The 27,127-nt window shown below is 40.9% G+C and overlaps 1 protein-coding gene across 3 annotated transcripts in view; it reads left to right on the top strand.

Annotated features, from left to right (window-relative positions):
* The window catches only part of NEDD4 (NEDD4 E3 ubiquitin protein ligase), a 124,811-nt gene that overhangs the window by 60,601 nt on the left and 37,083 nt on the right, over nucleotides 1-27,127 (top strand). For all 3 annotated transcript variants that reach the window (XM_075531838.1, XM_075531839.1, XM_075531840.1), the window contains 3 exons: nucleotides 16,519-16,569; nucleotides 18,030-18,091; nucleotides 20,440-20,542. In XM_075531838.1, coding sequence (XP_075387953.1) covers nucleotides 16,519-16,569; nucleotides 18,030-18,091; nucleotides 20,440-20,542 — 216 coding nt within the window. The remainder of the gene's footprint in view (nucleotides 1-16,518; nucleotides 16,570-18,029; nucleotides 18,092-20,439; nucleotides 20,543-27,127) is intronic.

The following is a 27,127-nucleotide window of genomic DNA, read 5'->3' as shown; positions in this document are numbered from 1 at the left end:
CAGGGGACAAGTACTGTTCCAGGAGTTGAAGAGTGTGTGACTTAGATGAGAAGGCAGAACAGAACACAAACCAACCTGAACATAGCATTATACAGTGTAATACACATAGTACTATCCAGTGGAATGTTTACACAGGACTGCCCAATGCAATAATGTAATCTACATAGTACTCTCTACTGTAATATACTTTGTACTATCCATTTTAATAAGGGTAGTACTGTAAAATGTAATATATGGAGTACTATACAATGTACTCTACGTAGTACTTACACAACATAATATATGTAGTGCTATACAATATAATACACATAGTCCTAATACAATGTAATAGGCAATCATGCTTATTCACAGACTTTAGAGCGCTTAAACTCTGAGATCCATAATTGCCTGTGCCATGTTAAGTGTTTGTTTTCATTCTAGCTATACATGTGCCTATTTTAAACTCAGGTGGATTTTCTTTGAACTTGCCATTTCCCTGTGACCTTTCTTCCCAGATTCCCTGTTATCCAGAGTTTATACCTCTTAGGACCTTTTTTTATCCTGTTTATGGTTCCTTTATCTACTTACTCTACTTTTTGTCATTTTAACATATTGTCTATTTTTAATTTCTTAACTTCTTACGATTCCCTATTCCTAACACCGTATTTGTTTTATAAATGTAATAGATTCCTCTGGGAATTTCTTGACTTTTTTTCCGTTTTACTCTGGATTTTTTGTTGTCACTTTTACCTGTGGATCACTTTCCTACTGTTTTTATTTGTTTCTCCTTGTGTTGGGACACTTTCCCCCAGGTCTCTGGTGAGCCCTGGCTGGCTCTGCATGTCTGAGAGTCTTCATGTCTCAGGTGGTTGCTCACTCACACTGAGTCAGTTCCTGCCTCCCGCAGCATCCCTACAGGACAGACTGCTCCCTAGGGTCACTGGGGCTGGGCATCTGTACAGAAGCAGTCTGCCACATCTTCACCCTCACGGTGGCTGGTGTGTGTGAACTACTGAACTTGGCATGCAGCAGACCAAAACGTAGGGTTCTTTAAGGAGTTGCTTGGAGGTTGTGCACTTGTGTGGGCGTGGGGTTTTCCAACCGGAAGACTTCACCAGTTGTTGTTCTCAACTGTCGGGGTCTGAGGGTCATTTCTCTGAAGTCTGTTTCTCCAGAGAAGCAGTTTCCAATGGCTGCGTACCTAAGTTTTAAAGCTGCAGTCAGTGGGGCCCTAGGCTGAAGGTCATTTCTTTCTGCAGGTTCTGAAACTGAGTTAATTCAGGGCCAGGCTTCCCAGAGTGGGGCACGGAATGATCCAGGGGGAAGGAGGTCGCAGCAAAGCAGATACCTACACACTCCATCCTGTAGTGCAAACACTTTTGATTGCCAGCGGGGGCGCTGCATACTTTTTTTCCCCCTGAAAAGGGGGTGGTAGGCCAAATATGTTTGGGAACCTATGATTTAAGATAAACCACATCTTCAAAGTTTCCAAAAACTTTTTAAAGCCCTCTCATGCATGCTAGTAACTTTTACATATCTGTAAATGTTTAAAAACCTAAACCAAACTCACTGCTGTGGAGTGGATTCTGACTCACAGTGACCCTATATGGGATTTCCAAGTCTGTTAGTCATTATCTTTCTGCCAAAAGAGACCTGTGGAAAATATGTTTGGATATAGAATGAGGAAGAAGGGACCAGGATGGCCTCCCCAATGTCTGGTTGTGAGGACCGTGAGAGACAACTTGATGGCAGGGAGTTGCATGACACAGTGAGTTAGGCCTTGGGCTGCTAGCTGACAGAGCGGCAGTTCAAACCTGCCAGCCCCTCCACAGAAGAAAGATGAGGCAGGCAGTCTGCTTCCATAGACGCACTGGCCTTTGTTCTGTGCCTTTATATGTAAATGCCTTTTCAGTTTAGTATTAGATGCTCACTTTCATTAGGATTTACAACCTCAATTGTAATGTTTTAACTTCGTGAAACTTCTGAGATATTCTTTCTAAAACTCGAACTCCCTATCTGTCAACGTTTTAAATAATTAAATAAATTTTTTGTTTCGTATTTCAACAAAAGTTCTCTGGGGGTAGTGGTTCTCTCCATATTAGGAATAAGAAAACAAGCTCAGAAAAGTTAGATTTAGTGACGATCATAGATCTAACAAGTGTCATTTTGGACCAAAACTCAGCTCAGTTGTATATTCTAAATTACTGTTCGACAACACCACTGGCCCACGGGACTGCCTTCCTACCCTGTAGTAAGAGAAAACTACAGGATCACATTGTCGGGGGAGGTTGGCTGGCATCAGAGAGGGGAAAAAGTAAGAGTTGTCTGAAGGAAAGTTTCCGTTAGTGCTGACTACAATATGATGAATACTTCTTGCCCTCTGAATAATATGCAGTCCACAGCAAGCCCTTTTTTATAGACACTGTTGAGCGGAAACTAAGTGGGAGGATTAGCTTTGGGCACAAGGCGACAGAACCAGTTTCCCTCTCAAGTGTTGAGGATCAGAGAGTTGAAATGGTTGTGGCCTCATTGTTCCTTGCCTATGAATTAAAGGAATAAACATTGGCAGTTTACTGGACATTCACCTCTTAACATCTTCTATAGGCTTAAAACCTTGATAAACCCTGAATTAGTGCCATGCCATTTCCTTAACAATTGGTCTCCCTGTTTCCTGGACCTGCTGAACCTCGCACCTGTTTAACACAATGAAATGCGGTAGCTCTAGATTCGACTACCCTTGAAGATGATTAAAACTGGAACAATTAGTCCTTCAACCTATAATGAACTAAATGATCTCCCATATGAGAGAAGCAATGCTAGGAATATTTAGGTACAATTCGGAATTATCTTTAAACTTCCAAGTAATTATTTGGCTTTTCCACTTGCTGTTTAAAGTAATAAATGGACTAGATTTGTGTGAATCTAAATTAACTTGCGTTGCAAGTATTTATTTTTAATTTGAAGGTAGTATAAATAGATCAGGGGGATATATTTATTTGTTGTTGTGATCTCATGGCACTTGAACAATACTTCGTACCTGTGTGCAAGTAGAGCATTTTTGGAAGAGATTCATGTAAAATATTTTGGTCTGTCTCATTTTACCGGCTATATGCAGTTACGAATAGGAGTAAGGCTCACGGCCACTAGAGGGCAGAAAAGGTCAGGGACAGATGGTGAAACACTGGGGCAGATAAAAGGAAAAGCTTGCACCACAGCTTCGAAGGGAAGCCAACCTTCCACAACTTGATGGGCAGGAAAACCAGGACATGGTCCAGGCCATAGACAAAGCTATGAGGCACATGGGCAAGGAATCGATCAACCAGTCTGGAGCCCAAACATTGCGAAACTATCACACTGGTGGTGACTGATAGCTGAGTTCAAGTTCAGGTTGAAGAAGCTGAATGCAGGAAGTTGAGCCTCCTGATTTCAGGTCTAACTCTTGTTGAGCAGACTCTGGCCTTTTGAATCGGGCATGTGTGTCTCGTCTCAGAGAGTCTAATGCTTGAGTTGTCAGGGAAAATCTCATGAGTTCCTTTGGATCTTATAGCTTCTCATAATGCAAGAACTATCATTATTCCTGCTAAATTCCCGCCACATCATAGATCATTTTTACAAAGGAGGGATGCACAGAGACAAACATGATAGCATTATTTTCCGGTAAGTTGTCTTTTTAAACTACATAATTACTTAGACTTTGTCCTTAGATATTAAGTACTCTAACATCAAGGCACAATGAGATAACAAAGAAGAATAAAACATTCTCCTAAACGACGTCTCCCCTCCAATATACATCCATTGTATTCTCTGCTGTTCCTTCACAAGCCTAACACCTGTTTTACTTGTGTGTGTGTGTGTGTGTGTGTGTGTGTGTTTCTCGACCCTCCAGGACTGTACAGTGCATAACATGAAGACCAGTCCCCCACACCTAGCACAGAGCTCAGCCCGTCACCAGTGTTCATTGACCTCAAGGAATTTACACGCTGGTTGGAATCAAGAAGAATGCTGAGCAGATGTTAAAATGGGGGTTTTGGGTTTCATCTCATCACGAAACTTTCAGAGACATTTTCATGAGAGGAGTCCCAGGCAGGGCCATGTCATAAGAACTAATTGCTCATATATTAAGGCTATGATCATGTGAGCGCTCAAAATTCATTATTATAACTATTATTTCTGTAAGCCCCTGGTTTGATTTTAGGGATATCATTGTCATTTTATTATAGTATGAAGACAGTAATGGAATTGATGAGCTGGGGACACGGAAGGGGAGAGTGGAGGAAGTGAGGCGTCAACAGCAGTGTTTAAAAGAAGGCAGAAAAGATTCCAGATGATGTGGTGATGGTGCACAGCCCCTTTTGATATGAGTGAATTTGTTAATTATAGCTCAGTTTTAAAAGGAGAGAAAGAAACTTGTCCCCAAAATGGCACTGAGCTGGGTTACCATAAGATAAATAGGATCTGCACAGGCAGAGTTGAGGAATTCTCCTGGGTGAGCAAGTGAGTTTGAGAGGACAAAATACAGAATTTATTCTACAAAGGTAGTGTACTCCAGCGGAGAAGCTTATAGTAACAGGTAAGGCTTCAAGCCAGATTAGAGAAACAAGTGTAACTAATCTAGAATCCCATACTGAGGACTCTGTAGTTTTCTTCTGGACTAGGTTTTTTGGAATGTGTTGCTCACCAGTCTGCAAGATCCCTCAAGTAATACATATCCAATTGCTGGATAAAGTCTGTCAAATGCCGCACATTATATTGTGTGGATTGTCACACACGCACATTGGTGAATTCTGTAACAAATAATCTTTCTCAACTTGGTTTAACCAAATGTTCCTCGATTACGTGACTACCTTTGAACGTTTTCATTCTCCATCAAATCTGTTCTTCCTCTGACTAAACTTAGAAAATGTTTAGGCAATAGGGATTCCTCAAAGACATTTTAAAAGAGGATTGCCATAATTATCATGGACGCATTTTTAAATTTAAAAATTTCTATTTTCCCCCCCGCTTAAATAGTTTACAATAGACAAATCAAAAAGTGCTTATATCCTGCCCCCTTTTGGGTATTTATTTACTTATTTTTATTAATCATTTTATTGGGAGCTCTTACAGATGTAACAATGATAGCAATCCATAATTCAGTTAGAGCAAGCATAATTTTACCACCATCAGTTTCAAAACATAATATTCTTTCTTTCTTGAATTCTTTGATATCAGCTTCTCTTAATCCCCTCCCTTCCACCCTAACCCCAAGGAACCCTTTTTTTTAAATCGTTTTATTAGGGGCTCATACAACTCTTTTAAAGAAATCATTTTATTAGGGGCCCATACAACTCTTATCACAATCCATACATACATCAATTGTGTAAAGCACATCTGTACATTCATTGCCCCAGGAACCCTTATTTTATATTTATCTATTTTTGCCATATCTTACACCATCCAGTGTATCCATTCACCTGCAATTCTGTTATTCCTTCCCCTTGAGTGGGATTATATAAATAATCATTGCTATCAGTTTCCCCTTTCCCCCTCTTCCTGTACCCTCAGGGAATCATTACTGCTGTTACTGTTTCTGAAGGGTTATCTATCTTGGCTTTCATGCATCAAATACTCGTACTTATACAAATGAACATACACAGGTCTAACAAGATTAATGAGGTAAATCAAAGACCATAATAGTAAGGGGGAGGCTATATTAAAGAACTAGAGCAGCGCTTTTCAACCTGTGAGTGGCAACCCCTTTGGGGGTCGAACAACCCTTTCACAGGGATCACCCAATTCATAACAGTAGCAAAATTACCGTGATGAAGTAGCAACGAAAATAATTTTATGGTTGGAGGGGGCAGTCACCACCACATGAGGAACTTTATTAAAGGGTCGTGGCATTAGGAACGTTGAGAACCACTGAACTAGAGGATAGTTACGTATTTCATCAGTGGTATACCACTCTAGATTTATCATCCCGTCCATGTGGCCCTCACAGAAGTGAGGAACTGTCCAATTATCTTTGGGTCTCCACTTTGTCTACACTTCTTTGTGCGAATTTGATTGCTTGTTTTTGAACTTCTGATACCTATCCCTTCAACACCTCATGATCACACAGGCTGGTGTGCCTCTTCCATGTGGGCTTTGTTGCTTCCCTGATAAATGGCTGCTTGTTTAACTTCCAACCTTTACGACGCCAGGCACTGTATCTTTTAATAGCTGTAAAAGTGCTTATATTCGAATTATGATCATTTGTTCAAATTTATCTTAAATAGGAACCCTGGTGGCATAGTGGAGATGTTCTGTAAATACAGGACATTTACCTGTATTTTATTGACTATGCAAAGGCATTTGACTGTGGATCACAACAAACTCTGGATAACATTTAAGAGAAAGGGGATTCCAGGACACTTAATTATGCTCACGTAGAACCTGTACATAGACGGCAAGGCATTTGTTTGAACACAACGGGGCAATATTGTATGGTTTAAAATCAGGAAAGGCGTCTGCAGGGTTGTGTCCTTGCACCATCCTTATTCCATTCGCATGCCGAGCAAGTACTTGCGGAAGCTTTACTTTATGAAAGAGAACACAGCATCAGGTCTGGAGGAAGACTCACTAGCAGCCTGGGACACGCAGATGACACACTCTTGCTTGCTGAGTGACAACTGATGACGATTAAATACCACAGCCTTCAGCCACACCGCACGGTAAAGAAAACAGAAATCCTTGCCACCGGACCAATAGACAACACCATAATAAACAGAGAAAAGACTGAAGCTGTTAAGTGTTTCCTGTTTGTTGGATCCATAATCAGTGCTCATGAGCCGCAGTCAAGAAGGCAGATGATGGGTGCATTGGGCTCATCTGCAGCGTATGACCTCTTCACAGCATTGGAGAGCAAGTCCTCAGCTTGAGGACCGTGATGTGCCTGACCAAAGCCTTGGTATTTTCGAGGCTTTGGTATTTTCAGTTGTCTTATAGCAGCGGTTCTCAACCTGCGGGTCGCAACCCCTTTGGTGGGTCGAAAGATCCTTTCACAGGGGTCGCCTGATTCGTAACAGTAGCAACATTACAGTTATGAAGTAGCAACAAAAATAATTTTATGGTTGGGGGGGTCACCACAACATGAGGAACTATATGCAAGGGTCCCGACCTTAGACGCGTGCAAAAAACTGGACAGTGAATGATGAAGATTGAAAGACTGATACATTTGCATGGTGATGTCACTGAAGAACATTAATATATTGTAGGCCACTAGAAGAACAAACAAAGCTGTCTTCAATGAGAATGGGGGGAAAAAAAGAAATGAGAATGGTCAGATGAGGGACCAGCCCCTGGAGGACATCATGCCTAGGAAAGTAGAGGGTCCGTGACAAAGACAACTTTCAATGAGTTGGGTTGACACAGTGGCTGCCACAGGCTCAAACTTAGCAGCGCTGATGAGGATGGGGCGGGACCGGGCAGTGCTTTCTTCTGTTGTGGGGTCCTGATGTGTAGGCACCCACTGGAGGATACCTGACAAAACCAGCTCATTTTTCTTCTACGATTATTAGTTCCTTTTCTCCCTCCCTTGTTTCCGTCAAGAATGGAGTCTGGTGTAAGATTTCCTCGCTGCCTGTGTCTGTATAGTTTGCAGGAAATGCCTGTTCTCAGCCCCCACCCTCAGCTCACTAATTTAGAAATTCTGGAGGCAGGACCCCTGGCCCGTCTTTTAAAAGACCTCCTGGTGAGTCTGACACAGGCTAAAGTTGGAGGAAACAGAATTCCTGGATAAACTGTCTCCACCTAATCCTTCAAAGACTGGGTTTTACGGCAGGGACAGAAGCCCCCAGGCCATGTTGCTTAGCTGCCACAGCTTCCATTGATCCCGTTTAAAATGACCATTTTATCCATCTCACATTTACTTGTTTTTGAAGCAGCTATCTGAGATTTTACAGAGGCCCTCCGTTTCCTGGACTGAAAGTAGCTGAATCTTTCACAGCAGTGGCAGCCATCTGCTATGCTAGCTTCTCGTTTGAGCTAAAGGTGTAATTTCTCCGACAATAATAGCTTTTTCTTCCACCAGCCAGCTTGGCAGAAGTCCCTAGAAAAAAAATCCACCCCCCGCAAAAAAATAGCACACCCCACTTTCATCGAGTTGATTTCGATTCATAGCAACCCTATAGGACAGCGTGGAACTGCCCCTGTGGTTTCTGAGACTGTAACTCTGGGGGAGGAGAAAGCTTCATCTCTCTCCCAGGAGCAGCTCAGAGTATCTCACTGCTGACCTTGAGGTTAGCAGCCCCATGGCTTGCCCCCTGGGCCGACAGGCCTCCTCCAGGGAAAAGATGGGTATTGTCATTGGTCAGAGCTTGGAAAGCTGAGTCTCCATGATGGTGTTCAATCAGAACAAATACTTTTCTCCCAAAGGAAGCTCATTTTCCTTCTTTATATATTTAATCCTCGGGTTATTTCCCCTTATTTGGAAATGTTAATCTGAATCCGCGGAAGAGGATAAGTACCATCACCGCCACCCCCCTTTGAGGGAGAGCAACATTGAGGTGACTGCAGAACCTTCCTTTGGAGGCGTGCAATATACTAGTCCTTAGAAGAGGTTGGCTCTATTCCGTTTTAATTTTGAAGCTAATTTTAAAACTCTAGGTTTTGATCCAATGCAACCTCTGCTACTGATTACTTCCGATCTGTTTCAGACACCTCTTCTGCATAGTAAACCTTTTTGAAAGGCTGTATTTGAAAATCCTCAGAGTAAATGATAAACTAACGCTACGTTAAGGCATGCAGAGATAGAGAGTTGACAAAGTAAACTGTCAGTTTCAGAAGTATGTGAAGATTATGAAGTGGGAACCCACAACGAAACTGAAATCCCGAGGAGAAACTCCATCCGAAACAGATTTGCCAGTGTTTTGCCCAAATTGCCTTACCACCCTGGCCTGTTAGGTACAAAGCCCTTTAAACATGCACTGCCCAGGTTTTCAAATATCATGACACAGCATATCCAGAACAAGGCCAATCTCTGTCTTACAGTAAAATCTGCCACCAGGCTGACCAAGCAAATCCCAAGCTTGGGACTTTGAATAGTCACCATAAGCAAAGATGTGTACTTTCCACAAACAAGCGAACTCCACACCATTCGCGATTTGATTGCGTAAATTGGATTATTTTGCTTAGCTAAAGCCAGATAGAATTGAAAAAAGAACTGAAATCTTGAACTCTTAGAAAAATATTTAAAATAAGTAGGCCACAGCTAGCTGATATGCAAGCAGGCGAGTATAAGGTAGGTGCAAATACAATTTTACCTAATAAAATTGGCTTAAAAAGAAACTTGGAAACACAAGGCTACTGCTGTAGATTCAACCCAGTCGGACAGAGAGAGCTCCTGCAGATGTTCCGCGGCTGGAAGCAGAGTGCCAACAGTTACATTTAGCGTGCTTTCAAATCCACACTCTCTGCGTATCTATCTATTTAGTATGAAGAGCGGAGTTTGACAGGAAGGATGTTCATTAAAAATGGTAGCTGTTACAAACTTTTGAAAGCCGTAATTGCACATTACTTATAAACATTGTAAATGGATCTGTTCATTAAAAACCACCACCAAACTCACTGCCATGGAGCCAATGCTGACTCATAGTGACCCCCTGTGGGGTTCTGAGCCGGTAACTGTTTACGGGAGTAGAAAGGCCAGGCTTTCCACCACAGAGCTGCTGCTGGCTTCCAACTGCTGACTGCGGATCATAGCCCAACGCATAACCACTACACAACCAGGGCTCCTTAATCCATTTACATAGGTTCTGTTTCTTTTTCTTAGTGATTCACATGTGTAAATGCCTTCCAAGTCAAAATATCATCTTCTCGTGTGTAAATTAGGACAGCATATCACTTCTTAACTATCCCAAAGAAAATGAGAGTTTATATCCTAAATCATTTCACTGTTAGTGATTCCGTTTCAGAACCTATAACCACTCTGGACTTATATGATCTCCAAAATAGTTATTAATCTCTTGTGTTTCTTTAAATAATATGATAAACTTTAGCTTCAAAATTTTTATGGCTTTGAATTTATTCAGTTTCTTTTTTTATTGCCTATCCCCAACTCATTTCTTAAAATTAGTCATCTTTATAGAGTTGTTGAAAGAGATTTTGAATACAGCTGTGTGAATATATAGTACCAGTTGGCACTGTTTAATATATTGTTTCAAATGCAAACCTCATCTATTGGGAGAAGGTACCTTGAACTTACATGTGATTTTTGGCTCACTCAGGAAATAGTTTCCTTTTGTAATAATTAATTGATCATCCACATCTGCTTTCTTTGTAATTACACTTAGTCTTTGCTTATCAACCATCTCAGATAATATATCCATTTACAGAATAGTTTAAGAAAATCTGCAAATATTTTGCGTACTAACAATGTACATCTGGCAGTAATGAATACTGAGGTGTGACGGGAGGAAACACTGGCTAGACTAGGTTAGGTTTTATATCAGCTCAGCTGGGCCATGCTTCTCAGTGGATTGGCAGTTATGTAATGATATCATTTAGCAGTTATGCAATGGTTTAACTAATTTGGCAGTTCTTAATTATCTAGTTATCCTCCATTGTTGCATAACCCTGGTTTTTGTATAGCAACTTGGTCTTTGGAACCTAACCATGTCAATAAGTGAGGAATGAGTGCGTACAAAAATCTAACTAAAATTTCATATACAACTGACAGAATACGGGTTTATTCATTGCCACACCGTCTATAATGGTAAAACATTAGAAGCAATGCTGATGTCCCTCACTAGAGAACTGGTTAAATACTTTTTTGCTATTGTTACAGTGGCATAGCATACAACTATTAAAAAGGTAAAGTGTTTTTGTTTGTGCTGACAAACATAAGATCCCAGAGACAGTGGAGGGGCTAAAAGCAAGATGCAGAATAGTATATAAAAGGAAACTCTGAGGGGATTCCCAACTACACAGTCCCGCTGTTCCCTCTGGGCCGAGGACGGGATGGGCTGGCTGGAAACTGGGACTCTGTTGGCTCCTTTGCACTGTGTGCGTGTGTGCGCGCACACTGCTGTTGTTGGCACCAGGGAGTCCATTGTGACTCCACGTGGCAAAGCAGAACTGCCCCACCTGGTTGTCTACGTGGTCCTCTTGCAGCAGATCTCTAGATCTGTTTCCCAGGGTGGCTGCGTGGATCCAATTGCCAACCTCTCAGAGAAGAGCCAAGTGCTTGGCTCTTGGGCCGCCAGAGCCTTTGTGTATGTACGACCTAATATTTTTCAATTACTTGAAAAAATGATCTTGCGGGGAGCTGGTGTCAAGGCACTCAGGAAGTTTGGAAACTGGTTGTGACAGCAATTGTACAATATTGCTTGATGTGATTGAACTGTGGAATTATATGATATCTGTATTAACTCCAAATAAAATGATTTAGAAAGTGAGAGAAATAGCCAAGTCTTAACACTAAAAGCAAGTCAATGCCATAATCTGTACTGTATTTAGGAGCCCGGTGCTGTAGTGGTGATGCACTGGGCTATAATCTGCATCGTCAGCAGTTCAAAACCACCAGCAGCTCCGAGGGAGAAAGACGAGGCTTTCTATTCTCGTAAGCAGTTACAGTCTCAGAAACCCACAGGAGATTTCTATGAGTGGGCATTGACCCGATAGCAGTGAGTTTGATTTGGTACTTTAATTATTGTGCGTGTGTAAAATTTACTTTTACTGATTGAAAAGGATGATAGATGTTGAGTTTGGTATGAAAACAGAAAACTTCTCCATTGGGCTCTCTTTAGGAGAGGGTGCTTCGTCCCTCAATACTTGCTCTAAATGTAGATTTCTTCTGGGGAATTATTTGTTACTGATTTACTGGGAGCACTTTTAAAGTAAATTCTACTCCAGAGCTGTCAGATTTTTAACGTAATTGTTTTTAAAATTCTGATTTTTTTGTTACATTGTATTTTAGGACTATCCAGCTCCTGTTCAGCCTTACCAAAGTTAACAAGGGTTTGCTTTATTCAATCAGAGCCACCTATAGTTCTAATTGAAGTTTTGTAAACAGTAATGAGGAAATAAAGATTGGGATTGTCTCTTTTCGTGCTTTAAAAGATAGTTTTAAGAAGCTGAAATCCCTATCTTTTAAATATTGGGAAAAGTCTTCCTTGTTGACCACTACAGATGGTCCTGCTTAAAATCACCTGCGGTTCCAAATTTTTTCTCAGATGTCCAGGCGTTCTTCAATTACTTGGATTTTACCAAATACAGATTTGCCTCTAGTTCAAATACCGGAAATAACACTTGGGAAGCAATGCTGGATATTCGGAATTTGGAACAACTGATTGGCTAGGAAACAGTAATGAACATCACAGACTGACTTGTCTTCGGGGGAACGAATTCAAAAGGATTGCTTCTCCTTTGTAAATGGAAAAAGAGAGCCTCGAAGTGCCCTGCGCTCACAGCAGCCAGGCAGCTTTTTCCAGAGAGCACCCAGGTTCAGGTTCTCTCTCTCCTCACAATACTGCGTTTTGGTTTGGAAAATGTGTCCATTCTATGTCTATTAGACATAGAGTTCTTGAGGCTGCGTTCGTTTTAAGAAGTAGGTGTGGTGATAAGAAATATGTGTTTCAGATCACTTACCTAAGGAGGGAAGGCCAGAGTTGCAAGAAGTGTTTTAAGGCATTTGTAGGGTGAAGGTTGTAGGTCATGAAATTCTCACTGTGTGGGATTCTTGTTAGATGCTTCTGTTCACAAGTAACAACCCACGAGCAAGGAATATAGTGCACCGTAGCTAATGTTTCTGTCACCCCTCCGGTAGAGAGTGAGACTGCAGGGGAGCTTTGTAAACGAGTCAATTTTAAGAAATAAAGACCTCAGTGAGCACGTGAAAAGAGGCACCATCTCCCTGGCCACCAAGGAAATGCCGACGACTTTCATGGATGTCCATAGCAGCATTATTTCTAATACCCAAAAAGTAGAAACAACCCAGCTGTCCATAAGTGGCTACATAAAACATAACACATGTGTACAACCAAGGGCCGTGTAGCAGGCAAAGAGGAACAAAATATTGCTTTGGGCCACAACATGGATGAATCTTGAAAACCGTATATGAGTTAGTTGTGCCAACCTGGCTGATAAACACATGTGGGGTTAACTGAATAGGCGGAGGGATAAATGGCTCAGCGAGCCTCACCTTTCTAGTTCTCGGGTCTCTTGTTCTTTGATAGTTGGACCACTGGCTAAGCTGCCTTAGCCAGTTCCCTGCTTAAGCTGGCAAGGCTCACTTCCTGCAAGACATCCCTGAGGAGAAGCCGCATGGACCTACCCCGATGCAGCCCTGGGTGCTGGAGCACCCGTGTGGAGACCCTTTCACTGCCTTGGCTTTCCTCCTGCAGTCGGCGTCATTGTGTGTGTTTTATGTTATGAAGGATGATTTTGTGGATTGGTGTAGGACATATGGGTTAATGGGTTAATATTAGACTTGTGAGCTTGGGCAGCACTGGGTTGGGATGTTTTCTTGATGTGCACTTAACCTTTATATAAAACCCTCTCTTATACATGAGTTTCTGTGGATTTGTTTCTCTAAAGTAACCAGACTAATAAAGTATACAAGGAGCTTCAAAACTCACAAAACATGAATTAAAAAATAATTGAATTGTTCCACAAAGTTTTCGAAGCTCCGTCCCACTGGCTGAACGAATTACATGTAGCCCCCCATTAATAGGGCGAGTCCTAGAGTCAGAGGATTGGGTGGGTGGCTGCTGGCTGGGACAGGGGCAGCTGCTCGTAGGGACAGGGTTTCATTCTGAGGTGACCAGGGTGTCACAAAATTGATTTTGGTGGTGGTTGTACATCTCCGAGAAAATATTTTTAAAAATTGAAAAACACTTGTAATGGGTGGATTTCACTTGATATGAATTACCTCTCAGTAAATTTCTATTAAGAATAAAGAAAGAAGTTCTTGTCCCCTGGATGAGACACTTATATTTGCCATGTAAGTCGTGGTTGTCAGGTACGGGGTATGATTGCTCCATGGGGACCCTCGGGAATATCAGGAGACTGTGTGTGTGTGTGTGTGTGTGTGTGTGTGTTTCCTATCTGAAAGAGAAGTATTACTGGCATTTAATGGCTAGAAACCAGGGATGCTTCCAAATACCCTGCAGTGCACATATGAGCCCTCCACAATAAAAAAGGCTCTGTCCTCATGGCACTAGGCTCAGAAACAGCACTGGTCTACTACAGCCGTTTCACTTCAGAGGTGATTGATCACAGCTGTGTTCCCGTGGCACTGCAAAGCCAGGAAGCCTCAAACACACCCCTGCTCAATGTATTTCATTTACTAAGGGCAAGACTCAGCCAAACCTTTCCTTCTCGTTGAATGCTATTCAGAGTGGTCCTGTGGAATAAAGAACTGCCCCTCACGCCCCCCACCCCGGGTTTTCAGGTCTGAGACTCTTTATGGAAACAGGCTGCCACCTGGTTCTCCCGTGGGGCACCTGGAGGGGAGGGGTGGCGACCACACTACTACCTTTCAGTTAGAGGCTGTGCGCCCAGCCACTGGACCATGAGGGCTCTCTCCTAAGGGCAGGGCTACTCACGAGGACTAGAGAAAACAACAAAAGTGTTTTCTTCAACAGAGGAGACCTTGCCTCAGCTGGGTCAGGTCCTCAAGACGGGGAAGCTGCTGCCCTATGACGTGGTGCTCCAGCCACCTAAGTCTCCAGACAGTCCTACAGAGTGATAAGCGAACCTTGCTGGGACAAGGGGTGGGGGGCATGAATGTCTCAGGGAAGGGTGGGTAAGCCACTTGGAGCAACCTCCTATCAGGGGTTTAAACAAAACACTTAAAAATATATAGAACCCAAGGGGAGACTACACCCACTACTGTGTTCCTAATTGGACACTTGACCTAGTTTCTGCCCAGCCCTTGGTGACCCAGGCCCTTTCGAAGTGCACACCATCCCTCAAAGAGGCCAAACCAAAATGATTCTATGGAAACCCCACTAAGTAAACTGCGCTTGACTTCAGATCCACCTGTAACAAATTTAAGTAACTGATATACTCCCTTGGGCTCAGGGCGGAAATGCCCTAGTGTGAGAAGAAGCGAATGACGGCCACCCCGAGGTGATGGAATTGGTGGTCACTGGACTTTGGTTTGGACGCCTTGCTTTGAGGGTGCCCAATGAACTGTGGCTCAGAAATATCATCTCTGTGTTAATACTTTCTGATGGCGTGCATTAGTCTGGTAGGCATGACTGCCTTTGGTAATGAGTATTAGTGAAAGTTTTGCCCTATCACCAACCCCCATTGTTCTTGAAAATAGTGCCCAGCCCCTTAATAGTCTGATCTGTACAAGTCAACAATTTATGGAGTATAGCCTGAAAAACTGGCCTATACTCATGCTTTCCTTTTCTTAACAGTGTTTTCAATTCTATACCGAAATTAATGGCACTCTCAATAGACCTGTTGAAAGTATACAGGGACTAAGTTGGAAAGATACCCAATGGTTAAATCTAAAATAGTTTGAATAATTAGTAGTCATTCAATGAGACCTTGTTTTTCTTTTAAATCCTTGAACATCTTTACAATAGCTACTTTCTCTTCCTTGTTTGAAGATCCCAAGTACTGGGCCATCTGGTACCTAGTTTCTTTTGACTGTTTCTCCCGTTATTAAGTCATATTTTTCTGTTTCTTGGCACATCTAATACGTCACTGTATACTCGTGACGTGGACAGTACATTTCAGAGACTAAGAATTTTGCCATATGTCTCTGAAGAGTGGTGATTTTTGGTACTAACAAAAAGCTACGAAAAAAAGAAAAGCTAGCTAAATTAAAACTCACAATGCTGCTGTCTACTCGGTCCTTTCAAACTTTCCAGCCGCAACTTTTCTCATGTGCAGCTCTAATCAAGTAGAGATGGGGGTAGAGGGTGCCTACAGATCCGGGGCTCTCCTGGGGTTCCTTCCGTTTTGGATTTCTTATTCACATTCCAGTTACACCGTCAGCCCCAAGCCAGGCGCTCAGACTCCTCAAGCCAGTAAGATCGCAGCTCTGTGCTTGAGTTCCAGCCACTCCGTACCAGACAGAGGAGCTGGAGAGTGCCACGTGAAGAGCCAGGTGGATAGGAATTCTACCCAAAGTAGGGCCTTCGTACAAGGATTGACGCGCTTCCAGTTTCTGCTTGCACGTAGTCACACTGTGTGGTACCTTTAAGTAGTTGTCCGTCTTTGAGGAAATATTTTGTTAGGGTATCCTGACATTACAACAGTTGTACTACATTATCTTGTATGTTCCAGTCATGCTGCACGTGATTTCCAAATTTTCTGTGAATATATGTAAATTTCTCAGGCTCAAGTAGAAGGCAAATGTTGTGAGAATGACGATGGCAGCAAATGTACAAATGTGCTTGACACAATGGATGGATGGATTGTGATAAGAATTGTACGAAAAAAACAAAACAAAAAAAAAGAATTGTACGAGCCCCCAATAAAATGATTAAAATTTTTTTCTCATCAAAATGTCCTAAAGGAATTAAGCATATTACTAATCTTTTTTTTTAACCTCCTTTATAGACAAGAGATGATTTCCTAGGTCAAGTCGATGTTCCTCTGTATCCATTGCCGGTTGGTAGAAATGTTCATTATTTTACTTTTTATGTTTATTTTTGTTAACTTAGCATACTTATAAATTTGTAATATAGTCAATATTAATATTAGACTTATGAAATGTGGGTAGCTATTAATTCTTGAGTATGTTATCTTCTGGAAACTTACATTTTTTTTATTTTTTTCATTTCAATTTTGTCTTCAGGATAAAACTCATGTAAGAAATAGAGAGCCACTGAAATTTTTTTAACATCATGACAGCATAGTTTAAGATCAGCATGGAAATATTCTACTGAATAGGATCACAGAAAGAGGCTGAGGTAGTTTTATAACAATAGATAAGCATAAATCTGGACTATACTGATATTAATGAAGGCAGGAGATTTAGGAAATATTTCAGAATAATGCAGAATTGACACTTAGTGTCTGATGTGGAGGCTGAACAAAACTAAGCAAAAAGTAAAGATAACATGATGAACTTGGGAAATTCAACTTGGGTATTTTGGGACTTAATACATTTATAAATAAGCTATTTACAGATGTTTTATTATTTTTAAAAGCTTTATTATTAATCCTGATATAAATAACATGTGGACATTGTAAAATCACTGTGTCTCAAATAGAAAAGTTGGGGTACAAAAACATTTCATTTTGGAATATAATACATGTATTGAATGCAAATAGGGCATAAAACAAACACAAGTTTAAGATGAGCAACTGACAGAGATATGAAAATAAATGATGTAGGGAAAAGAGATCAGGGAGTTTAAAAGTCAAGGTAATGTAGAATCTCTGAAGATGATTGGCTCTCCCTGTGTGCGGAGGGCCAAGCTGCGGGCCTGACTCTGAGTGTATCACAGGAGAAAGAGAAAGCAGATGGGGGGAGGGAGGAAGTGATTCAAAATAAAATTAGGTCGTAAAAATTTAAGAACAAGTTTTCAGGATGGAAAGAGTAGTCAACAATGCAAAATGTGGTAAACAATGAGGGGACAATAAACACACAAAAGCTGAATTTTATAAGAATGTGGGGGGGGGAATGTATGTCTTTGATGACCCCTTATTGGGCCTCAATATATAGTCTTTAGAGATTATCGAGCTTTGAATAATATATTCCATCCAGTCTCACTTTCCAACCTCTTTAGTCTTTTGACTTCCTCAAATTGCCTCTGAGTCAACGCACTGACATGGTTCCTACGCCGTCTTCTTGGCGTGCCAGCATGGTAACCACTCTCCTGCTTTTCCACCTGTCCTCTTTAACCCCGCTCCACAACTCACCCGTTCAGCTCACCTCAAGTCACATTATGCAGGAAAGTGGAAGCCTGCTAGTTACCACCACCTGTAACCCCCGAATAAACTAAAGTTGACTTATTTCTCGCTTTTAGTTCATTTGTGCTTTAGGCCAGAGTTCATAAATGTTCTTGAAAAGTGTACACTTTTGTTGTTTGAGATAGATCTTGAAAACCCATGTTTTATTCTAGACAGAAAACCCAAGAATGCAGCGACCATACACGTTTAAGGATTTTGTTCTTCATCCAAGGAGGTCAGTAAATATAAAACAATAACAGATCGTTATTTTTTAATTTCTTCACTATATCTTTTGGAAATTCAGGGTTCAGACTTCTATAGATAGGTTCTCTGTGCATGCTGTGCGGTTCTTTTTTAAAAGCTTTATTATTTTTTCTGATGAAAATAATACTCATGTTGCAAAATATGTCAGGGAACATAGAAAGCTGATCAGATTCCTATGGGAAAGATTTGCCCACCTAATATTTGTCAAACCAGAAGACGAGTTTGTCATCGTTATGTTTATTTTTACTTTGAAGTATGTATAATTTTTGTCAGACTATGCCTTAACGGGATCACAAACAAAAAAACAGTTCACCTAAATCCGTTATCTCACTTGATTTGCACAAAACCAGTTTCAGAAAAGCCTAATTATATTTTGCACACTCTTAAGATAGAAGCTATTTCAGGAAAAGCCTCATGTTTATTGAAAATGGCATGAGCCGAGATTGAAATTTAAAACCCAACTAGCATGCTAACAATTCCATTTTGCTAAACGGAATGACGTGGTTTGTGTCAAAATCTCCCCGTTTAAGCTGTAAATAAAACTCTCTGATCTCCTGTGGCCACATCATCCAGTAAAATCTAGTCAAAACACGTGTGTTGATTTACAGCCAGAAAGGTCACAGAAAAGCAGAGGAAGGACATCTGTGAAAACAACAGTATTTGACTTGTTTGTTAACCTAGAAGATGCATTTGAAAAGAAAAAGCAAACATTAGAACTTAGTAAGAGTTTTCATAACTTTTTAAATTTAAAATTATTAATTACTTTTTGTCATATAAATATTAAAGTAAAAAAGACCGTTTCTCTGTGACTGTGTTAATATTTCTTCTATAAGCAAAGACACATTTATTTTTTCCCACATATTTAATTTCTGTAGAAAGTCTGGAATGTAAATTTTTTCTCCTTCCTTTAACTTTAGATATAAGGTATAAAAGCAACGTAGCATCTGCATACTAGGAATAACTAAGTAGCTATGTCTTACTTCCTTTCTCTGCTTGCCAAAGCTAGCCTGCATTTCAGCCCCTCAGATAACATCGTTACTTGGTGGAAACAGAACATTTTACATCTACGGTCTGCGCTGAAGATGACAGCAAGAACAGGGAAAACTTTAATTCAGCTTGAAAATGCATTTGAATTCTTAGCTTGTTTGTACGATTGAGTGGCATTACGTCAAAACCTTCACGTTTATGGACTACTCAAACTATATGAAACACAAAGGCAGGGACTTCCCAATGGAGCATTATCTGAGCCTATTGTCCGTATCCATCTTGTACAGCAACAAGGCATAGTGTTCCCACCTCCTCACTGTGGGCACAGCAACCAGGTTAGCGTCCTTTGGAAATGACCATCAGGTGATCACTCAGGCCAGGGTACGCTGGATTTGCCAAATCCAGGAGACTCGGGTAAAGAAGAGCAACAAAAAAGATTAAAGATGGCTTGTAGACAGAATAATCAAATTGGTGACATGACTGACAGCTCAAAAAAATCACATCCTCCACCTAAAACCAAGAAATCTGTATTCAAAGCAAGAACAAGCAAGGATTTCCTAAGTAGACCTTAAAATGCTAAAAGTGGTGGGGGAGCAGATGCTAGAAACAGAAGAAAGCTTTCGAAAGTACCAGGTTTCAGATGTTAACATGGTGGACAGCAGCCTTATCTCAGACGACTCCTAATTCAAAGAGGCGTGCTACAAGACGAAAACAGATTAGGCGAATCGGTGTATGACGATTCAAACAGCTGTAGAAGACAGGTAATGGGTTTCAGGCAGTTAGCAAGCCTCGCTCTCCACTCTTCTTTGGTCCTATGCAATTTGGCCAAATCGGTCACCCTAAAGTGGATCCCTACCCTAAATATTCTCAGTGGCTGCCAAATAGATGCAAAATAAAACCGGAAGTTCTCTTGTTTTTCAAGGACCTCGTTATCTGGACCATCCTACCTGCTCCCCTCCTCTTTATGTAGTTGATACTCCAGCCAAGCTCAAGTCCTGCTGTTTTCCTCACCACACCCAGGTTTCCCATCATTCCTTTGCTCTGGCTCCTCTCTCCCCGGAATTGCCATACCACAGACGAAAATCCTACCCACTCTCTCGAACTCTAAAGTTCGCTCTGCTCTTTCACACAAACTCTTTAGTATCTTATTTATATCCAACAATTTAATTTGTATTTGAGTCCTTTTTTTCTCTACTATTTTTTCTTTTTGGTTAAATGTTTTCTACACTGGAACTTGTCTCTGGATCACTTCTAGATTCAGTAGATCCTTACAAAGTGAATGCTTTTCTTTTGAGTGTTACATTTTATGAATAATTATTTTCTTTTCTACAGCCACAAATCAAGGGTTAAAGGTCATCTGAGATTAAAAATGACTTATTTACCTAAAACCAGTGGCTCTGAAGAAGATAACACAGAACAGGCTGAGGAATTAGAGGTGAGATATTATAAATATTTGTTAAACTAAAACAGAAAATACTTAATTTCTTATTCTTCTATACTCTGGGGAGGAAAAGGGAAATATTCTTCAGTGAAGCTAATGGGTGCAATAAAAGTATTTACCTGGAAATTTGCTTATTTCACTGAAACATTCATTTCTTTCCTTGAAGGAATTTTCTGTAGAAATTATGCCAGTAATTATTGCTTTCTTAAAGGTTCCAAACCAGCTCACTGCCATCAGATCCATTTTGACTCCTAGTCACCCTAAAGCAGGGTACACCTGCCTCTGGGGTTTGCGGAACTTTATATCTTTATGGGAGGAGAGCCTCCTCTCTCTTCCAAAGAGCAGGCAGTGGTTTCGAACTGCAAACTTTGTGGTTATCAGCCCAACCTGTAACTCACAACACCACGAGGGCTCCTCTCTTAAAAGTTAGGGAGGAAAAAATACAATATTTACGTTCATTAACTGTTGGAATTTTAATAGTTCTCTAAGACTATGCCATGTCCCTTTCTATTAAACAAGAAAACCTATCATTTTAACATGAAATCTATGGACACTTTTGTGAAATGTAACTCCTGTTATTCGTTCTATCCTAGGGGGTGCTCCAGTGATGCAGTGGTTAAGTGCTTTCTGCCCGAGAAAGACGTGACCTTGAGTTTCCATAAAGATTCTAGCATAGTGAAATCATGTTCTGACCTATAGGCTCACTACGAGCTGGAACTGACTCAGGGGTATGGTTTTGGTGTTTAGCATCCTGGACCCCGGGACAGGGAAAAGGGCGGTGATGGCACTTGGGAACGAAGGGGAATGAGAGACAAAAATTAAGGGACGTTCAAATGATCTGATATAAAAATTGTATTTTGGAGAAGCTTAGCAATTCTCATGGAAAACAGAAGAAGCGGGAGGATCAGTCAACTTTTTGGACAGAGTTGCCTATGTCTGCTGGAAGTAAAGGAGCGACAGAGAGTTTGGATTTGGATTGGAACTGGACAAGGGTTTTGAGACTGGAGTCCTAACCCTAAGCTCATCGGCTGGCTGGACAAATGGGTCTGTGGGAATCTCTGAACCTCTCTGAACCCCTAGGTCTTGATTTGCAGAATGGTGGGGTTGTACAGATGGCCTCTAGGATTTCTTTTAGAGAAAGGGGGCAAGAGAACACCCCTCTTGAGGTTGCCTTTGAAGGAACATCATCATCAAACATTATCAGTTAAGTCAACATTCACTGGGAGCACACAATCTATTCAGCATGGTATCCCTTTGTACAGTTTGTTTTTGTGTGTGCCTTCTCAGTAATCTTCGAGTAAGGTAGGCTAGATAGAAAGGCCTCACTCTTTACTTCTGAAAATTAGCCAGTGAAAGCCCTACGGACTACAACAGAATATTGCCGGTGTAGTGCTGGCAGATGGACCCTCGAGTTGGAAAACACTCAAGCTGTGACTAAGGAAGAGCTATGTTTAAATTGCGGTGCTGGTGAAGAATATTGAATATACCATGGACTACCAAACAAACCAATCAGTCATTGAAGAAAACACAACCAGAATATTCCTTAGAACCAAGAATGGTGAAACTTCTTCTCCGGTACTGTGGACACATCAGAAACGACCGATCATGTTTGGCCAAATAGAGGACAAACCAACCAAAGGAAATCATCAATGAGACAGATCGACCCAAGAGCCCCAACAATGGACTCAAACATACCCATGAACAAGGCACAGGGCCAGGCAATTCACTAGGTTTCCATGAGTCAGAGCCAACTCACCTGGCAATGAACTGCTGCAGTCTCCACTCTTTCAAGGTCAATGAACTCTCTCTTTATAGACCAAGGAGCTGTGGGACTTCCCCAAGGCCTTGTCTCTAACATGCACATTGGAAGGAAAGCTCTGGAACAGGCAGTGAATTTAGCACAAAGCTTTCTGGGAACTTTTTGTGTGCACTAATAAGATTTTACTTTGTGGGGTAATCTGTAATAATAGGGGGGAAAAGAACTGTTTTTCCTCAAATTATATAGTGAGCCCTTAGTTTGGTGATCAGTGAATTTATTATCCTCTCTCAAATCTATACTCACTCATTTGGTTACTTTTTAAAATTTGCTTTTTTCTAGCTTTTAATAATTTTTTTTTAAACTTAGAGATACTTATGGATTGAAGTTTCTCTACCTGGCACTTGGTCTACAGGGAATCTTGTATAGTGGCATTCTATTTGCACTGAGGCATGTCTATTGTAAAGAAAGAAAATTATTTAGTAACTTTAACAAAACGTAAACAGCATTTTATGATTCAGTTACCTCGTCCAAGCTTTGCCTACATGCCGATATCACAGGTACTTCATTCACAGTGCAGAGTCTGTGGTCAGAGCGGCTTCGTTTCATTTTGTGGCCACCTTGTCTCAGTGTTTGAATTCCCTCAGAATGCACCTTATCATTTCAGTAGATGGAAGCACGTGGGAGTTTATTTATGAAAGGCTTGGGAATCCAAACACATGAAGTTGTGCTTGTTTATCTTCTGCATAAGTAGTGACTAGAGAAGTCTTTCTTGCCTAGTCCTTTAACATCTAATTTGCAACTGGATACACGAATCCTGCACTTTAAAGAAAACGATTATAATTTTGAAAAGAGGCTCACTCTTAAGGTTGTTCTTATTCCTTAGTTAAACAAAATGTGGTCATCATAGCTACATATAAGGAGGCTTCAAAGAGTATGGGAAGGAAAAAATAGTTCATGGGAAAATTCAATGTTTTTTTTCTTTTTAATATTTTATTGTATACTGGGTAAAAATTTAAAGAGCAGATCAGTTACCCATTTATACACATTGTGTTTCATTTTCATTGTCTCTTAATTCCATTTTTCCTTGAACTTTGTGAAGCTTCCTTGAATATAATAGATATAATACTTAAATTTTATACCTTTTGAACTTCAGGGTTAGCTGTGTCTTAGAAGATTAATATGAAGGGGTGCCAAAAAATTGGAATTTTTTAAAGCTATGTATTTAAATTTTTATTTACAAAAAAACCTTATCACCTAACTACTCTCCATTACACTTAATACATTTGTCAAATCTGTGATTCCATTCTTGGAAACATTTTTCAAATTCATCTGTTTGGATGGCTGCCAGCACCTTCCTTGAGTTTTTTCTTCACCTCTTCTACATCATCAAATTGCTTTCCTTTGATGTCCCTCTTTGTGGAAAGAAAAAGAAGTCGCACAGAGTGAGGTCAGATGAGTCAGGTGCGTGGGGCAAGAAAGGCATGCTGTTTTTTGCTAAAAGCTGGCACACTGAGATGGCTGCGTGCGCAGGTGTATTGTCATGGTGGCAAAACCAGTTCCTGTCTGCCACAAATCAAGCCTTTTTTGTCGCAATCTTATCAGAATCTTTAGAAAGAAAGCTTGAAAAAAAAGAAAGAAAGCTTGATTAATAATCTGACCTGGATGAACTCCAAATGCACGATCGCCATCACATAAAAAAAAAAACAGCATCATCGTGATTTCACTTGATAAGCTTATTTTGGGAGAGGTGAAGATGGCATCTTCCACTAGCTTGATTGCTCTTTGCTTTTGGGGCCGCCCGCAAGAACAGCACCATATCTCCTCACCAGTAATGACCTTGGAAAGGAAAGTCTGGGTGGCTTGGGATCTGTTCTTTCAAAGCACAGCATGCTTCCTGTTGATGCTCTTTTTGCTGGTCAGTCAGCACCCGAGGCACACATTTTACAGCCACCCTTCTCATTCCTAAATCTTCCATTAAAATTCCCTGAGCCGAGCTCCAAGATAGTCTTGATAACTTCCCCATCTCTTCAATGGTTCATCGTTGGTTTTCAAGCAAAAGTGCATGAATGTTGTCGACATCTTTGTCCATTTGGGAAGTTGAGAAGTTTGTCATCAATTGATATTTCACCTTTTTGAAATCAGAAGACTACCCGTACGCTTGAGTTTTTCCAATAGCGCTGCCCTTGTAAGCTGTGTTCAACATCACAACAGTTTCTGTGATATTGTTCCAGAACAGGAAACAAATTTCACAGACACATGCTGTTCTCTGGTATTGGCCATCACACAAAAAAAATGAGGTTAGAGTGAAACTGTTTTAATGAAAAAATTCACTGTGACCAGAGAGAAACTTCCAAGGTGATGCCACTGGCTGCACTGACTCAGAGCGAGTTGTTCCATGCTCGCCTAGCAGGAAAAATGCATACAAGGAAAGCTCTGCTCAAAGTAGCTTTTTCTGTGGATTTGTGGGGGGGGGTACCCCCTCATATAGAACATTTATTGTAGCACTAAATGCTTTCTTTTCTGACCCTCTTTGGTTTTGTTGAATTGCAAGGAATTACATAATAGTTTCAAGGTCAGTAATGAATGTCCACTGATACTTAGAAAGTTGTTTTGTGAAAACTCTTACTGATAACATATTTATTTAGAAGTTACTCTAAACCAAAAGTGAAAATTCAGTATTGTTAAACCCTGTTTAAATGTACAGTTATGTTTCTTGGACTTGAAACCTTTTGTTTTGCTTTGTTTTATTTTATTGATCTTTAATTAGATTTTTTTCTCTTCTTGAGTTTAATTGGGTAATAAAATTCACAATGCAGATTATTAAGAGAGAAAACTTTCAAAGAAGCTTTGAAATATTCCCTTGGTTCTGTTTTCCCAACTCTGAGTATTTTTACAATCCTTTAAAGCAGCGGCTCTCAACATATGGGTCGCGACCCCTTTGGGGGGTCAAACAACCCTTTCACAGGGGTCACCCAATTCCTAACAGCAGCAAAAATAGTTATGAGGTAGCAACAAAAATAATTTTATAGTTGGGGGGTCACCACAACATGAGGAACTGTATTAAAGGGTTGTGGCATTAGCAAGGTTTAGAACCGCTGCTTTAAAGCAATAGTGAAAACACCGTTATTAATCCGTTTCATTGAGCTATAGAAAAGTAATGTATAGCCATATTCAATTTTCATAATCCCATTCATTTTTCAAGAGCATGAAATATAAAGAAACTCTGCTCGTATACTTGCAACATTGAGACTAGAGAAGTAAAATATGATTCAATATATCCCAAATCCAAACTTGCTGCCGTTGAGCTGTTGAATCGATTCTAACTCATAGGGACCCTTTAGGACAGAGTAGAACTCTTTTGAGTTTTCGAGACCATAAATCTTTACGGCACTGAAAGCTCATTTTCCTCCTGCCAAGCTGGTGGGCTGTACTGGTTTCAATGACCACAAGACTTATGTTTAGGTGCGCTAGAACCTATAAGCTGATCATGTAAGGGGCAGAAGCAGCCTCAGCTACTCTATGTCGGGTTGCTATGAAATCAGAATCCACTCAGCAGCAGTAGGGGCTTTCGGGAAGGGACAGAAAGAAAGACAGAGGGAAAATAGAGATGAAGCGGGAAAAAATTGCAGGATGCTCAGAAAGAAGAGAGAAGTTTGGACAATAAAAAGAAAATTAAAAGGAGATTAATTCCATAGAAGGAAATTTTGGTGTTTTTTTTTTTTAAGGTAGAGTTGAGAAAGAAAAGAAATCAAATTCGCCACCCACCCAGCTCCCTAGTTCCAGAGTAATTCTTTCTGAAAGCCCCACATTCCTCAGCTTCTGTTCAGCCTGCCTCTGCAATCCTCCCACCTGCGGCTAGCCACAACAGACTGGCCTTCTGCGGACTTCCCTCCTTCTCCCTGCTGCCAGCAAGCCTGCCTCCTCCCCAGCCCTTCTCCCCGAGGACAGACGCAGCCTTCCAACACCAAAGTGGTCCCTTCTGTCTTCTAAGCCAACAACATTCTTTCATTGCCAGAATCAAGTCCTTAGAATAGAAACGCTGCTTGCGTTTTTTCCTGTTTTGATTGATTGCTTGTGACCTGGGTGAATGTTTACAGTGTAGACCATCAGTTTCACAGGCAGTAATTGTTACATATTTTACTTCATCTCATTCTTTGCCAATCCCTCAATTCCACGCCATTCAAGCCACCTCCTCCCCGCTGAACGTTGTCCTCGTCGTCCTGGGGAAGCGCTGCTCTTTTGATCTGGGAGGACTGCTTGTCCTGAGCTGTGAATATTGTGCAGTGTGCACACCTCACTTAGTGTTGCTGCCCCTCCTAGAGGCCTGCTTATTGTTTGGCTGAAAATTAAGCCACAGGAGGAGTTCAGTTTCAGGAAATACAATATATATTCAGCAAATTATTCTTTGTCCAGTTAGCTAGTGCCAGATCTGTTTTCTTGTTGGTGCTTTTTTTAAAGTTATTTTTGCCATGTATTACGTTGGAAGTTTTGTCATCAGCTATACATCTATTTCTCTTTCACGTCTTCTGTGTGTGGTGTCATAGCCTTAAACAGCCTTCCCTCTCTTAGAATATGTGTTTGAAACTTTCCAAAATTTGTTCTGGTGCCCTTTGATTTTGGCAGAAGGTGTGTGGTAGGGATCTACAGTTTCTTTCCCCTAGAACTTAAACCAAAAAAATCACTGCCATCAACTGGCTACAACTCATAGCAACCATATAGGAGAGGGGAGAACTGGCCTACTGGGCCTCCTAGACAGACACTCTCTAGGGGAGTAGAAAGCCTTGTCTGTCTCCCTTGGAGCAGCTGGTGGTTTCGAACTG

The sequence above is a fragment of the Tenrec ecaudatus genome, chromosome 14 (genome assembly GCF_050624435.1).
Source record: "Tenrec ecaudatus isolate mTenEca1 chromosome 14, mTenEca1.hap1, whole genome shotgun sequence".
Taxonomy (NCBI): domain Eukaryota; kingdom Metazoa; phylum Chordata; class Mammalia; order Afrosoricida; family Tenrecidae; genus Tenrec; species Tenrec ecaudatus.
This window is presented reverse-complemented; position numbering and strand designations above follow the sequence as displayed.